This window comes from Pinus tabuliformis, chromosome Q (genome assembly GCF_031772625.1).
Source record: "Pinus tabuliformis cultivar Carrire ecotype Pingquan chromosome Q, CPIR1, whole genome shotgun sequence".
Taxonomy (NCBI): Eukaryota; Viridiplantae; Streptophyta; class Pinopsida; order Pinales; family Pinaceae; genus Pinus; species Pinus tabuliformis.
In genome coordinates, this window is record NC_142296.1 from 439,263,727 (window position 1) to 439,279,715 (window position 15,989).

General features: G+C 40.0%; 1 protein-coding gene across 2 annotated transcripts in view; it reads right to left on the reverse strand.

Moving 5' to 3' along the window:
* The window catches only part of LOC149220103 (uncharacterized), a 507,923-nt gene that overhangs the window by 200,089 nt on the left and 291,845 nt on the right, over positions 1-15,989 (reverse strand). For both annotated transcript variants that reach the window (XM_089382726.1, XM_089382725.1), the window contains exon 5: positions 7,780-7,856. In XM_089382726.1, the coding sequence (XP_089238852.1) occupies positions 7,780-7,856 (77 nt within the window). The remainder of the gene's footprint in view (positions 1-7,779; positions 7,857-15,989) is intronic.

A 15,989-nucleotide genomic window follows, 5' to 3' on the forward strand; every position in this document is an offset into this window, starting at 1 on the left:
TTTTGCTTCTTCCGTGGTGTTGTGAAGAAGAAGGACGGCACATTGAGGATGTGTATTGATTACAGGGCCCTGAACAAGAAGACCCTGAAGAACAGGTACCCCATACCCAGGATCGATGAGTTGATGGATGAGTTGAGAGGAGCACGGTTCTTCTCAAAGATTGATTTGAGATCTGGGTACCATCAGATTCGCGTGAGGGAGCAGGACATTCCCAAGACCACCTTCAAGTGTCACTATGGGCACTTTGAGTTTTTGGTGATGCCCTTCGGGCTAACCAACGCCCCAGCTACATTCTAGTCCTGCATGAATCACATCTTCCGCAGTCACTTAAGGAAGTTTGTGTTGGTGTTCTTTGATGATATTCTCATTTACAGCAGGACTTGGGAGGAGCATCTCCAGCACATTGAGACAGTGTTGCGCATTCTGGAGGAGCAACAATTCTATGCCAAGCTCTCCAAGTGTGAGTTTGGGTTGACGGACATGTTGTACTTGGGACACATCATAGGGGTGGACAGAGTGGGAGTCCACGAGGAGAAGATAAGGGCCATCAGAGATTGGCCGGAGCCGAGGAACGTGACAGAACTTCAGGGGTTCATTGGCATTTGTACTTACTATCGGAAGTTCGTCAAGAGTTTCTCACAGCTTGCTGCACCCCTGACAGATTTGACAAGGAAGGGGGCATTCAGTTGGTTGGATACAGCGCAGCGAGCCTTTGACAGGCTCAAGGAGGTTATGAGCAGCTGCCCAGTGCTTGTATTGCCAAATTTTTCGCAGCCATTTGTTTTGGAGTGTGATGCGTCAGGAGAGGGGATCGGCGCAGTGTTGATGCAGGGAGGTCACCCTATAGCCTTTGAGAGCTGGAAGCTCCTTCCGCATGAGAGGTTGTATTCTATATACGACAAGGAGATGCTGGCCATTATGCATGCATTGGCCAAATTCCGGCAGTATTTAATGGGTAACAGGTTCAGGGTGAGGACTGATCACAACAACCTCAGGTTCTTTTTGGAGCAGAAACAGCTACAGGAGAGGCAGCAGAAGTGGATCAGTAAGATCCAAGCATATGACTTTGACATTGAGTATGTCAAGGGTAAGAACAACGTGGTAGCAAATGCCCTTTCACGTAGACCAGCCACGTTGTCTCTTATGAGCTTGGACACAGACTGGAGGGCTCGACTCTTAGTAGAGTACTCCAAGGACAGATTTGCATGTGAGGTTCTGGATGGGCAGGTGGCAGATGACAGGTACAGGGTAATCGATGAGATCATCTACTATAGGGACCGGATCTTCTTGACTGAGGGATCTCAGCTCAAGAAGAAGATACTTCAGGCATCACATGATTCACCATTGGCCGGCCATCAGGGGTTTACCAAAACCTACAGGGCCATTAGAGAGAGGTTCTCATGGAAGGGCCTCAAGGAGGATTTTCTCCAGCATATCTGGGAGTGTGATATTTGCCAGAGGAACAAGGGGGAGATGAGCCATCCCGCAGGATTATTGCAACCTCTTCCCATTCTGGAGGGGAAATGGGAGAGTATTTTGATGGACTTCATCACAGGGTTGCCCATGGTGCAGGGCAAGGATTGTATCTTTGTCGTCATTGATCGACTGACAAAGTACGCACACTTTTTCGCCATATCCGCACACTACACAGCAGCACAGGTGGCCGAGTTGTTCTTCAGAGAGGTCTTCAGGCTACATGGTCTTCCTAAGACCATCATCAGTGACAGGGACAGTCGTTTCATGGGCGGGTTTTGGCAGGAGCTTTTCCGGTTGGTGGGGACAGAGTTGACACCGAGTACCAGTTATCACCCACAGACGGACGGGCAGATAGAGATAGTTAACAAGTGGCTGGAGGGCTACTTGCGTAACTATGTCAGTGGGCAGCAGCGAGCATGGCTGAAGTGGCTGCATCTGGGGGAGTACTGCTACAACACTACACATCACATGTCCATTGGTATGCCACCATTCTATGCTTTGTATGGATATCATCCTTTATCTTTTGTTGACGTGATGTTTGGTGCTAGCAAGGCTCCGAGATCCAAGATTTGGATCCAAGAGAGTCAGGATATCCTCCGAGCTCTCAAGGATAATATGGCTACAACGCAGAACTAGCAGAAGTTGTATGCTGACATGGGTCAGGTGGAGAGACAGTTTGAGGTAGGGGACTTGGTCTACCTACGATTACAACCATACCGACAGTCATCACTGAAGCAGAAGGGAGCTGATAAGCTCAAGCCCCACTTTTATGGGCCATACAAGGTGATATGCAGGATTGGACAGGTTGCGTATGAATTGGAGCTACCCCAAGGCAGCAAGAATCATAACGTTTTTCATGTATCATGCCTGAAGAAGGCACTGGGGCAGCAGGTGACAGTGACAGATGAGCTACCACCCACGAATGATGAGAGGCATTTGGTGTTGCAGCCAGAGGCTATTATTGATACCAGGGAGAGGCAGCTACGGAGCAGGACGGTCCTGGAATTCTTGGTGAGGTGGAAGAAGTTACTGGATGAGGATGCCACTTGGGAGAGTGAGAAAATTTTGCAGCATCCATCACTTCAGTTGCTTGAGGATAAGCAACATTTTGCCGGGGGAGACTATAATATTCCTAATTAGCCATGGCTAATTGGAATATTCGATTTTGCTCAATTTTGCCTTCTATAGTTATTTATAAATAAAAAGGTGAGGAAAGGGGGACATAACTCACTTTATGAATAAAGTCACTCCCTAGTAGCACAACATTGTAACTTAAAAGGGGAGCCAAGGGGGCCCAAGGGCCACATAGAGAAGGGGCCCACGTAGACACTTGGAGGGACTGCACAGATGGAGAAGGAACACGTGGCAAGAGAGAGGCTATGTTGGAGGAGGTGGGCCTTAGGGTTTTGAGAGAGGCCAACGCTATAAAGGAGAGAGGAGCCTCCTCATTTTGGATCATTCGATTATGTTGCATTTGAGCTAGTCACTTCGACTTAGAGCACGCTGGCTATTTAGCCTGTTTGCAGCATTGTTTAGTGCATCGAGTGTCTCCGTTCGGAGATCTCACCCTTAGCCCCGAGGGACTTCGAGTGCCTGCTCGGGAAAGGTAATTTCAGCAGTATTTTGTAGGATGAGCGATTTCTGGAGTTGAGGGGGAGTTGAGCATTTTGATGACTGCGCAGTCTTGAGAGAGGAGGACGCAGTCTCTTTGGGTAGGAGCTCTGGATTGGGGGTTTGTGGAGGATTTGAGCTTGGATATTGAGTAAGGGATCAGCCCTTGCATATTGGAGGATTTTGGCAGAGTTTCGGGTAGAGTTTTGGAGGATTCTCTTCAGGAGCAGCGCAGAGCCTTGAGGGATTGCGTAGATCCCAAAGGGGGTGATTTTCGGGGGTCAGCTATTTTAGAAAAGTTTTCTGGGCTTTTCTGGGTTTATTGAGCAGAGGCTGATTCTAGAGTTTCAACATTTTCTGAGGAGGGGAACAACCCCAAATCCTCATTTGATTCCAACAGCACAACAATTCTCTGGCAGTTTGGACGCAGTTCAAAGAGAGGCCATTTCCTTACCATTCTGAGTGTACTTCTTCACTTGCCTTGTGCAAGTCAAGGTGCTACCTGTCTAATCACCTCTTGTACTCTTTCTATTACTCAGTATAATAAAATGGCTTAGCATTTCTCTCTACATTTCTCGAGTATCTGCTTATATTCCATGTATACATTATTGTATGTTGCACTACTGTTATTTGTGTTTTATCTCTTTGAGCACCCCGGCTACTATATTGCTTGTGTTTGAGGGATACCCCTGATAGGGGATATTACATACCTTGTGAAAATTCCTTGAATGCAATAATTGGATATTTATCTTTTAACTGCTAGTAATTTATTTGTCTTCTAAATTAATTATTCGGAAAATAACGATAAATTCATTGATGCATTCTTCACGATAAAAATGTTGCGGGAGTATAAAATATGGAATTGAGAAATAGATGCACACACACAAAAATTGACATCGTTGTTTTTGGACAATTGTCCCTGGAAAAGCCTCGAAAGAAACCTAGTGCAACAAATGATGGTTTTATTATTATGTAGCAATTTGAGAGAAATATTACACCTAGTTGCCTAACTTGCAAACCTCTGGAAATCTACTGGCAAAATATTTTGAAGACACCCTTGTCTCCCTCTGCAACTGATCTGGCCCCACTCCCGGCAACTCGCACTCTCCCAGGCTATTTGCACTGCCTTTGGGAAATGCGCATTGTTGCTCAAGATAAATTTTTACAGCCCCGGAAATGCCTCTAGGTGAGTTGTCTAGCCTCCCTCTACCTCTGAAATCCACTCACTCTACCTCTGGGACACTGATCCAGCAACTGGCAACTAAAACGAGCTCTTCCAGCAACTCGCACTCGGTGAACTGGCTAATTCGCACTGTTGTATTTGGCCTCCCTCTTTCTTGTCTCCTGGACACTGGAAATACTAAGGAAAACTTCCTTTGTAAGTTTTGCTTCTCCCTCTCTCCATTTCTTTCCCTAGCTTCAACTGCGCCCTTGTTGAATACCTACAACTAAGTATTCGAACTAATCAACTCTATAATTGCGTCTTCTCCAACCCCTTCAACCTACTATTATAATCTTTCGTAGGAGTCTCAACAACCATGATAAGCTCTCAACTAATGGCTAACATCAATCTAACTTCATGAACAGAAGCCTCTAGAGAAAAATCGATCTACCTTAATTAATTCACTTTAATTTACCGCTTTTCCTAAGTTAGACTTAGGAAATATTTTAATTATGTCAGATTAATTTAATTAAGGTGTTTTTGAGTCTTATCTCGCGAAACATTTTCTGGGTTTTGGAGATCCTGTGTTCCTTGGCCTCTTAGACACAATCCGAGACTAGAACACCTATCTGCTGCTACTATAGACTAACAAATGACCACTATAGAAATCAACACAACTATATATTTATTAGCAGCCAAGACAACCTTTACATCTTTGATCAAACCATGCACAGGAATGGACTTGGAATAAAAACCACACAAATTTCTATAAGTCCGAGTAATTTTTAGGTTTAATTGATTCTTGACTCTTAAAGCCATAACGTTAGCAAAAGCTTCAAAGTCAATCATACAATTTTGCAATAATAGGTCATTAATTACTAGAGGCAACAAAAAGGTGCATGCCCTCCATTCTTTTGATATAATACATGTTTTGTAATATCATAGGAGGGTCCTTGGATTCCTTATCAAGGTTGAAAATATTCCTAACTTGACATTTTTGAGGTTCAAGCTTCGCATGCTCCAAGATTGGGATAGGCACATTAACCTTGGTTAGAAGACTTACTAGATATACATCTAATGATACCCCATTGCTGGCATTAGAGGGAACAATCTTTGGGATTTTCTTACTAGAGAGAAGTGGCATAAAATCACATTTCTCTTGGGAGCAACGCTACTACTTGCTTCAGGGTGGCTTGGCTCATTATTCTTCGTAGTATAATGCAACCCTTTGAACCTATCCCTAGGTTCAACAACATTAATATCTCATCGCTTTCTTTATCATTTTCTTCGGCTAGTACTTCATATTGTTGTTGATGGAAGGACAAAGTATTATTAATTAAAATAGTGAAAGGACCAGAGTCATTCATCAAGTTCAAATGTTTTAGGCTATCAAGAATTCATAAGAGAGCTTAGTAGTTGCAATTAAGTTCAATTTTGGAGGGCTAGTGCAGTATCGGAGCAGATTCTTGAGGCTAGCTTTTCCATCTCAGCTATATTAGTTGTGGCAGCATGTAAACCCCAATTTATCTATTATAATAAAAGATGAGATTATTTTTGTTGTCGTACTCTATTTGTTACATTTTACATAGCAATGTTCTGTTAAATGAATGAAATTTTTATATGAAGCATTTTTGTAAAGTTAAATTCCAAGAATTTGCCGAATTTTTCAGTTTGGGATATTACACTCAAGAAAAACACGAATTAAACTAAAGGGAAAACCTGGAATGAAATAATAACATGATGTTACAACACTAAATCACAATATTAGTTAATCAATATAATAAAAAAAGATAAAAGTATCTATTGATGTCCACTAAGAGTAATTTAGCATGTGGAATATGTGTTAATCCCCTTTGATGGTGGAATGTAAGAATTTCTTTTTATATTAGTTTTCTAAATTCTTTTTTATTAGTTTATTAACTATTTAACGTTCATTTTAATTGATTTATTATTATTTTAACGTTCATTTTTCCTAACCATTTTGCATCTCTACAATATATAATTGTTGATTGGATCAGTGCTTTCTTCCAAGTCTTGATGATGAACCCACTTAGTGGTTTGAAACGCGTTGGCAGCAAAAATTGAGATTTGATTTTCCGAAAGTATTCTATCTTAATCTCTGAGAGGTCAAACACCCTCACACACAAAGGGATCTACACCCACCAGGGTGAACCTGAGTTGTTTGCATGGTGATACCCCATCCCTGCCACTAGAACACAGCCCATTGGATTATATGATGAGAAAAAGTAATTCCTAATTTAAATTGCTTGTCAAGCATGCTTTTGGAAATTCATCAACAAACAGCATCGTCATTTTGTTGGACGGTGTAGTATACTTGCAAGAATATTCAGATTTCATTGTTTAAGACAAGCTGAAGTGTGGTATATAAAATCTAAGAAGTAATAAGGAAGAAATCATGTCGACGATATTGTCTTTTGTTCACTGCTTTGTTGAAGATTTTAGCTTCCAAAGAAAAATTTCACAATTCAGCCTCCACAAAAGAATTCCACAAGTCAACTTTCATGGAGATATTTTCCAATTTAACATTCATAGGAAAACTTAGCAATTCACTCTCTTAATCCTGCAATTCAACATCTGCGAACAAATTTTGCAATTTAACCTCCACAGAAAAATTTTGCAGTTCATCCTCAGCAAAAGAATTCTGCAATGTAGCCTCAATTTTATTTCATATCTAAGCTCTCAATGATCCAACAAACATTTATGTGTAATTGAAGATTCAATTTCCTCACTACACGTAAAATATGGCTCCTTTGCCTCATCACATTTGTTTGAAAGAAACAATCAAATCATAGTTGCAACTATTTGCATGTGCATATAGGCCAATACTTGCTTTTGGACCAGTACCCTCATGTACAAGTAATTAAATCTACATGTAGGCAGTTTCTTGGGCCATGCAAATAAATAAAATCTAGCAAATAGATTTCAATACAGCTTTAAACCGCATTCTATGGAATTCACATTTAACATTTAACATTGTACAGAATTTCCCCAAAAATCTTCATCCAAGTAAATTTATTGCTTGTATGATTAAAATTTTTCTTAATTTATTTATATTTTAAATTTTTTCCCTTTCAGAAACGTCTTAAGATTACAAAAGTGATTTATAGCTTAATCAACATATTTCATGCACCATTGTTGAAATGTTATTTACAATGGGAAGAAGGTACATTTTACATCATATCTATAATGCACAAAATTCCAGTTTAGCTATGTACGGACTTCTTTTTCTTGATCAAACTACGTCACAAGATCAGGACATGAATCGATGATAGATTAACATCTAATGTCCAAAATTACCCAAGAAAACCCATGCTAAAACTTTTTCATATCAAAAGTCACGACAACAAACTTTTATAACTACCATGCAACACCCTTGCATATATAGTTGTATCCATGTTCCTCATTTGTTAAGATGACCTTTTGCTTTGATCAAATAGATTTTTTTCTTAAAACACTGAGAATAGATGAATAAATTCAGTAATGGGAAAGGAAAATGCAGGTGGTCGTACCAGAAAAACATTACTTGTTGAAGAAAAAATAGCTCCTACAATAACAAGAGCATCTCCTAGAATTGGTTTGCTGCCACCTGTATACATTATTTGACATTTTTAGCTGCTTAAGACAAAATCAGTACAATAAAGTTTAAACTTCATTTTTACACTCGTGAAAATAAAAGTAATATTACATTGCCATGTATATTCTCTAAAGAGAAGTTAGTTTAATCCAATTCTCTTCAAAACATTACAAGACATCAAAATGAATTTACTCTTATGACTGGATTTCTTGTTCAATTTTCCGAGATCTCCAAAATGTTCGATTTGGAGATGAGTAATTTCCAGAAAACTGAAGACTTTGCGCTCTATCTCTATCTATCTCTATATATATATATATTTATATTCCATTTAATAAATTTTATTGGAAAATTCAAAACTTTTCATTCAATCTTCTAAATTGTAAAATTGCTTTTGTATCAAGTGTTTAGCTATAGTGTATTAAAGGACTGGCTTTTGTATCAAGTGCTTAGCTATAGTGTATTAAAGGACTGGCCTTTAACCCTAGAGAAGACAAGAAAGAAAACCGATACAGAAAGAGTTAGCATATAATACAAGACTATTTTCTAGGTATAGTGCTCTTTTTGTTTGAAATATCTTCCAAATTAGACAAATAGAATAGGAAAAAGCTAGAATCCAGCCAGAAAAATGTGTGTCTACGAAAGAAAAACACTTAGAGCCAAATCCCAAGATAGTAAAGTGTTTTTGTAATAAATGGGCAAACAACTCTATCATATGCTGGATGAAAATCAAAATGGAGAAATTGTGACATTTGCTAAGATTGTGTGTCCCACTCTATTAAGCACATAAAACCCCTTATTAAGCCCTATACATTCAATTATTACATTTATATTGTTATATTAGTAGGTCAGCCAAAATCTTTCATTGTACCTTTTAATTATAATTGTGCCTTCTGTCTCTTATATATATACCAATGAGATTTAGTCTTAAGATTATTTCATCTTGTCTATTGCAATGGAACTGTACAAGAAGGTTCCCCCTTGAAGCGGATTGTATTCATTGACCTTGTATCATTTTTAGAGCCTTTGATCTAAAGGTTTGTCTCCTTCAATTGATACAAAAGACATCTTTTTATAATTTTCTTTCTGGGAATCTTGAGAGTGAAATTTTGAGGAGACTAAGGATAAATAGCAAAGTACACATGGTCAAAATTTCAAGTTCCAATTCATTATACTTTTGTAGATATAGCCTATGGAAGTTAAGGTTTGTGACTAATCCTAAAATCTATCTCAAATGAGTCATCCTTTTATTTTTTATTGTGATCTTCATGGAAATGTTTTTAACAATGAAATTATGTGGGCTGAGGAGAAATAGCATAGTACAAGTGATCAAAATTTTAGATTTTGGTTCATTGTAATTTGACAGATATAGTCTATGTGAGATAGGGTATGTGACTAATCTTGAAATCAATTTTAAAAGAGCCATATTAGAATTTTCACTATAAATACTTTAAAAGTTACAAAATACTAAGGAGGCAATAAATTACATGTGGAAATTTTTTCAAAGTTTGGATTATTATATTTTAAAATATATATCTTGTAGAATTTAGGATTTTTGAATAATCCTAAAATTAGTCTTAAACGAGTCATCCTAGAACTTTGCTATAACATTTCCTTAATGAAGTTTCATAATGCAAATTTTCAAGAGTTTAATAAATTATATTAGGGTGCTACAGTCCAAAATTTTAGACATAGAAGGGCTCAAATTTTAGAGATATATCAAGACAAAGGTCAGCCATCTAGACAATCCGCAAATTAAGGTTTTAAAGGTACATAAATTAAGATTGACATAACTTATGATTGAAAGATCTTTTGGGTAACTGAAAATTGTGATATAAAGGAGTACTATTATTATTTTTTTATATGGAAAAAGGGTTTTACAAGGAATACTACCTTTAAGAACTCAAACATGACATCCAAAGAAAGTAAAACTCAAAATACAGATTCTCCCAATTAAAGAACCAAGTTCATAAAATGAGTCATAGTGTGTTGAAACAAGTGGATTTATCACACTCTCAAGAAGTCCTACCAAAGGAAATGGAAAAAAGTGAATGAAAATAAGGAACACATAGAAAATAAGATGGATGAAATGGAAAAAAAGATGGAAAATACAAAAATTCATGAATTCCATGGAAAATCTTCTCTCAGAGATGCTTTTTGAAAGGGATATGGAGATCCAAGGAAATAATGAAAATAAAAACAATTGTTTTGGGACATGTTACCCCTCATTTTGGATGGGGCACCTATATGAAAATTTTCATTTGGTAGCATCATTGTAAGCCCATATAATGCAAGTCAAAGTTGTTAGTTTTTGTAGCATCGGATGTGTTCTAGCTACGAAATTTTGTGGAGAGGCTAGAATACATGAGATCTCCAAAATCCAAAAATCGTTTCTAGAAATTCTGCTTTGAAATGACTTAATTAGATAATTAACCAGTTTTTAAATTTTTCCTAAGTCTAAACTTAGGGAATATGGTTAATTAATCAGTATTAATTAAGTCAAGGCGAGAATCATCTAGAAACTCACACAAATCGATCCAGAGATGATCCTAGCCATCGATTATATTTTAATCTTGGTCGTTGGTGCTCCAACAAGTAATTATAAGAGGAGGTCGATGTGGTGATGGAGAATACACTTGAGAGGTTCAATTTCTGAGCAGATCAATTTCCAGAGTAGCAACAGTCAGTTGTCAGAGAGAGCTAGAGATCGAAGTAGTGTGAGAGGGGTAGAGAGGCTAGAGGAAGTATTCCAAATCTAGTGAGTGCATTTGTAGAGAGGCAGAAGAGCCACAGAGAAGCTGACGTAGGGGTAGTGCAACGACTTCTAGAGGCAAGTTCAATTTGCTGAGAGGGAAAGACATGTTCAGTTCCAAAGGTTGGGAAGGAGTCACAGAGTGTCAGAGAAGCATCTTTCCACCCAGCAGAAAGTAGAACGACTTCATCAGAGACCAGTCTAAGGCTAGACATCCAGCAGGTTGCACAAAGAAGCGCAGAGGCTGACGCAGAGGGTCAAAGGGTTGAATTTCTAAAGGCAAGTCATGCTGGGAGTTTGCTTATGGGGTGAGGAAAATTCCTCACAAGATTTTTTCCATTATTTTTCTCTGTAGGATTGCCTGGTTTCGACATCCAATTGTACTCAGATTTTCTCACTGCTGCTTAATAATAAAACCCTCAGTTGCTGCACCGGTTTTCCCAAGTTGGGTTTTTCCAGGGACTTTTGTCCAAAAATAATTGTGTTATTTTTATGTGTGTGTGCTAGCATTTCTTCCAGCGTTTATTCTTCCACAATTTTATTTGTGTAGATTGCAGTGTGATTTATTTAGTATTTGCCATAGAAAACAACAAATAAATTGTTAAACTAAATTAATAATTAGGAGAATAATTTCTAGTTGTTGCAATAGGATTCCAGTTTGGAATTTTCACATGGTATCAGAGAGCAATTGATCAGTTGGAGATCTCAAAGGCAAAAAGAGAAGGAATTTCGTTGCTCATTGCGTGCAGCAGGCCGAAATTCCTAAGGGCAACACAAAAATTCTAGCAGGAGGCTGAGTTACTTATGGAGGTTTGATTTTTCTGAGGGAAGGGAAGAAAAAAATTGATCCTACTAGATCGAGTGATTCCAGAGGCAGAGGGAACAACTCAAATTTTTTGTTTAACATATCTCTAGCTGGACTTGTGGTTTTTGCAGCAATTCGCTAGATCATACCCAGTGTCGGGTGGAAGAGAGAAGAGCACACAAAGAGGGGAAATTTTCCTCAAAGAACTTCTAGTCTCAAGGAGTTCGATTTTTCTTTGCAGATCAACAGTCGTTGTGAGCAGATCTTCTCACTCCAGAAGGGAGTGCAAATAGCATAGCAACAGCTGAGCAGAAAGAAAGAGGAAGTTTACGACAGATCGTTGAGATGGTCACTATTGGGCTTCGTGATCAGGACAAGTTGGATGGAGCTTCCAACTATGTCATCTGGAAGACAAGGATGTCCTTCCTTCTAGATGAATATGGCCTGAAAGCCTATATTGATGCGGTGGTAGCAGTTCCCATGGATGCAGATCCACTGAAAGAGTACAAGAAGGAGATGGCAAGGATGAAGTGGTTGATCCTAGATAGAGTCCGGGATCATATTGTCTCACATATAGCTAGCAAAGATACTACGAAAGAGGTGTGGGAGACTCTCTCCATGCTATACAAGGGTACTTCTGAACAACGGAAGAAGTACTTAGACGAGAAGTTGAGATGCATCAGGATGCAAAAGGGGGAAGGCATAGACCCTTCCTCACTAGGATTCAGGAGGTTCGGGACCAGTTGTCAGTTGTTGGCGCAATGCCTCAACCCACGGAGCTAATGTGATTGGCACTCAACAGTGTCTCAGCGGAGTGGCAGGTATCCGTCCAAAGTATCTTGGGCAGAGATACCCTGCCAAGGTGGGGCAGGATGTGGGCCAATTTTCAGCAGGAGTTGAGATGAGCTCTATTGAAGAGATCCATCAGTGGCAGTAGCAGTGGATCGAATCTGGTGAAGGAGGAGGAGAATGTGGCCTAGCATCTAAGGGTCCTAGTCAGGGATAGGGGGAGCAGAGGACGAAGAAGAAGGACCTGGCAAAGGTCAAATGCTTCAGATGTGGTGAGTTTGGTCACTACATTACCTAGTGTTCTCTCAGGAAGAAGGACAAGGAGGAGAAGCAGGACCAGTAGGCAGCTTCAGCAGAGATCGATATGCTTTCCTTCAGGCTGGAGGAAGACTTCACCATGTTTGTTGATATACCTCCAGGAGTGAGGTGGGGTGACTTGGTGTTGTAGCTCCAAAGCGCTATAGATGGGTAGGATCCTTGAGGAGTCCACCTCATGGATCAATACCTTGCTACGGGGGCCCACAATATTCAGTAGCAGGATGGATCAGTGATAGTTGTTGCAGTAAAAGCCGAGTGATAGTAGCAGAGACTAGTGGTAGTCAGATACTAGGGAGCGCAGTGCAGAGTTGGCAGCAGTGCAGTTGGCACAATGTAGAGTCAATAGCAGCACAGATTCTTCAGTAACAGTACAGATGCTAGTAGCAAGCAGAGATTGGGGAGACAAATGCATCATACTGATCACAGTTGATTTAGTATTTTGGATGCTTTTTAGCTGCAGATGTTGTAGTTGTATTAGCAACATATGAGATGGAGTTGTAGTGTAGATGCAGTGTTGGTAGTAGTTCAACAACATCAGCAGCAACACAGATTCAGCATATATCAGAGTTGCGCAGTGGTTGGTGGGCAGTATGGCCAGACATCAGCAACGTGACAAGAGATGATGCCGAGACAGAGTGTTGCTATAGGGTGTGTAAGAGCACTAGAACACATTCCACACTAAGAGGGAGTGTTAGTTTTTGTAACATCGGATGTGTTCTAGCCACAAAATTTTGTAGAGAGGCTAAAATACATGAGAATTCCAAAACCTAGAAATCGTTTCTCAAAATTTTGCCTGTTACCCACCACTTCGTGGGTGATATCCCCAAGATAATTTTTTCTCCATGATGAACCTCAGTCGGCAGCCAACAGCCCCTCGCAGCCTCCTACTAGCTTGTTGTGCCATTTCTCTACCACCTGAGCCAGCCATGTGGTCCCTCATCCACTTGTATTGACCGTATGTTTGAAGGTGGGCCTCCCAAATCTAAAGGTATGTCTTTTCATTTGATAATTAAGTATTGGGTTTACTTATCATGGATACTTATGGGTAGGGATTGATTGGGGGATTTGGTGGAAAGGGTGGGCTTACTTTTTGCTCAAGTCCCCTTGATCTCTTTTGGATGTTACCCTTGGATCTTAGTCCCGTGGGATCTCCTTTATTGACCATTTGGTTCTAGGGTGGTATTACTTGGGAAACCCCAACTTTGGGTGCGTGGTCCCACTCCTTTATATGCATATATTACTCCCTTTCCACTCGCTATACCCCATTAATCATTTCTCCCACCCGGGTCCACATTTCCATTTCGAGTCCACATAGGGCCAACCTCCCTATCCCCTTGCCCCCACCTTAGGCCAGGCTTGGAATGATGCCCCAGACATTGAAGCAATTAAAAGAAAAAGAAAAAAACATAATTGGCCACATTTAACAGGAATTTGTACCACAAAATGCAAATGATGGTCGGGACAAAATAATTAGCACGTAGGTAAAAGCAAATACATGAGCTCTACCATAATCCATGGTCATCACCCTGGTTCCATAGGCCCTAGATGAGCCTCCTTTATCACTCAGGAAGCCATGATTGTCCTAACCCCTAGAGGGCAATGAATTGCCCTACCTAAAAGGGGGTAATCACTACTATATATTACACATCATGCTCTTGTTCTTTGAGCCCCAAGCAGTTAATTAAAGAAAATTCATAAAAGGCAAAAGGTATATAAAAAAGGGTGGAAAAATCAAGGCTGAGGCACCTCATGTACCACGATTGCTCCCTCCTACACATTATATACCCAGGTGTGGGCTTCCCCTTATCTAGCTACCCCTATGCCCCAATATGTGGCCCAGGATTTCCCCTCTCATTCCCTACCCCATTCCACTTATTTATCACTTGCCACCCCCATTAGATGGATGCACCTTGGACATACTATCCCCTTTAAGGGTTGAAACCACCAAATAAGGTACTTGGTTAACCCCCTATGGAGCTTGGAGACACTAGCACAGGCCAAAGCCCACTACAGAAGGGCCTGCCATTGTGAAGTGACCACTTTGTTATCCATGGTTTGTAAACTCTTTTACACGATTATTTTAATGACTGGTTGTACTGGAAGCCTAGGGGAACATTGGATCTTATGCAGGATTATAGGTGGTTTCCATTTGCTTTTGGTCTCCCCATACGAAATCCTAATCCCCAGAGGTCTACATTGGCACATATAGGGTGTGCATAAAGAGCCATTGGCCTCCAAAACAGCAGACAACACTCCACGGATCTTCATCAATGCTCAGAGACTACTAGTGATCCACTTTTCGGATGATGCTGATATGCTTGGTACATTATGCCCAGCAAGCCCCCACAGGAGCCCCACACTCTTAGCAGGTGTCCCAGGACTTGTATGATGTCATGGCAGCATTCATTCCACCACTCAGACCCTTGCATAGGATCTACAAGCACCTCTGAGTCCTATGGAGACCCATGGGGTCATTTCTGTGCCCTCAGACTCACTGGGAGCCCCACAGGTCTACTACTTGGAGAATAAGGGCCCACCCCCTTGTCCATCATATTCTAAGGAATTTATTCCTTAGTATGGCACTTCAGGACATTATTAGGCCTTTGGAGGGCCCCACAACATGTACATATTATTATTTGGCCCCTTGTGAGGCTTATTTTTCCACTTGTGAGCTAGTATGGTGGGTTTGTCACCAATAGGGGTTTTATTTGCACATTATTTTATCATTTCAGGCTAAGGTAGGCCCATAGGCTAATTCAAACTCCTTAGGAGGCTAAAGATTGATGTTAGATACATTCATTTGGATCATCACTTGACTTGGGATCTCTCTAATCATAGAGAACTTCACATTTTTCCTTGGAGGATATTTTTGGAGATGGATGAATTTTGATGTATGGATTTGGGCTATTTTTCTTGTCTTGGAGCTTTGTCTTGCAAACGAAATGCTGGTTGGATATAATATATAACGTTGTAAGTAAATTTTAACATTGTTATTCTTTTTGTTGCATACTACTAAAATTAGGGCTAGTTGTTGCATAATTGAATTGTGGAATTAAGCATGTTTTAGCTAATTCAATGTATGGGCCAATGTTATATGAATGAAATGTTGATTTATGGTAGCATCGGATGTGCTCTAAGCCTCAAAATTTGCAGGGAGGCTTGGACACATGTATTCCAGAATACCTAGAAATCGTTTTGGGAAATTCCACCCGGAGAAGGTTTTATTAAAATAATTAATTATTTTTAATGAAGGCCTAAGTCTAAACTTAGGAAATTAAAATAATTAAAGGGTATTAATCAAACTGGGGGTAAAACTTCTATAAGAAGACGAGGATCAAGCCAAAATGATCTAAGCCATTGATTAGAATCTAATCTAGGCCGTTGGTTCTCAATGAGAAGATTATAAGAGGAGGCTTGATGGGCATTTGAAAAACACATCGAGTGAGAGATCAAGAGATCGATTTTCTCAAGAGAGCAGTGTCAG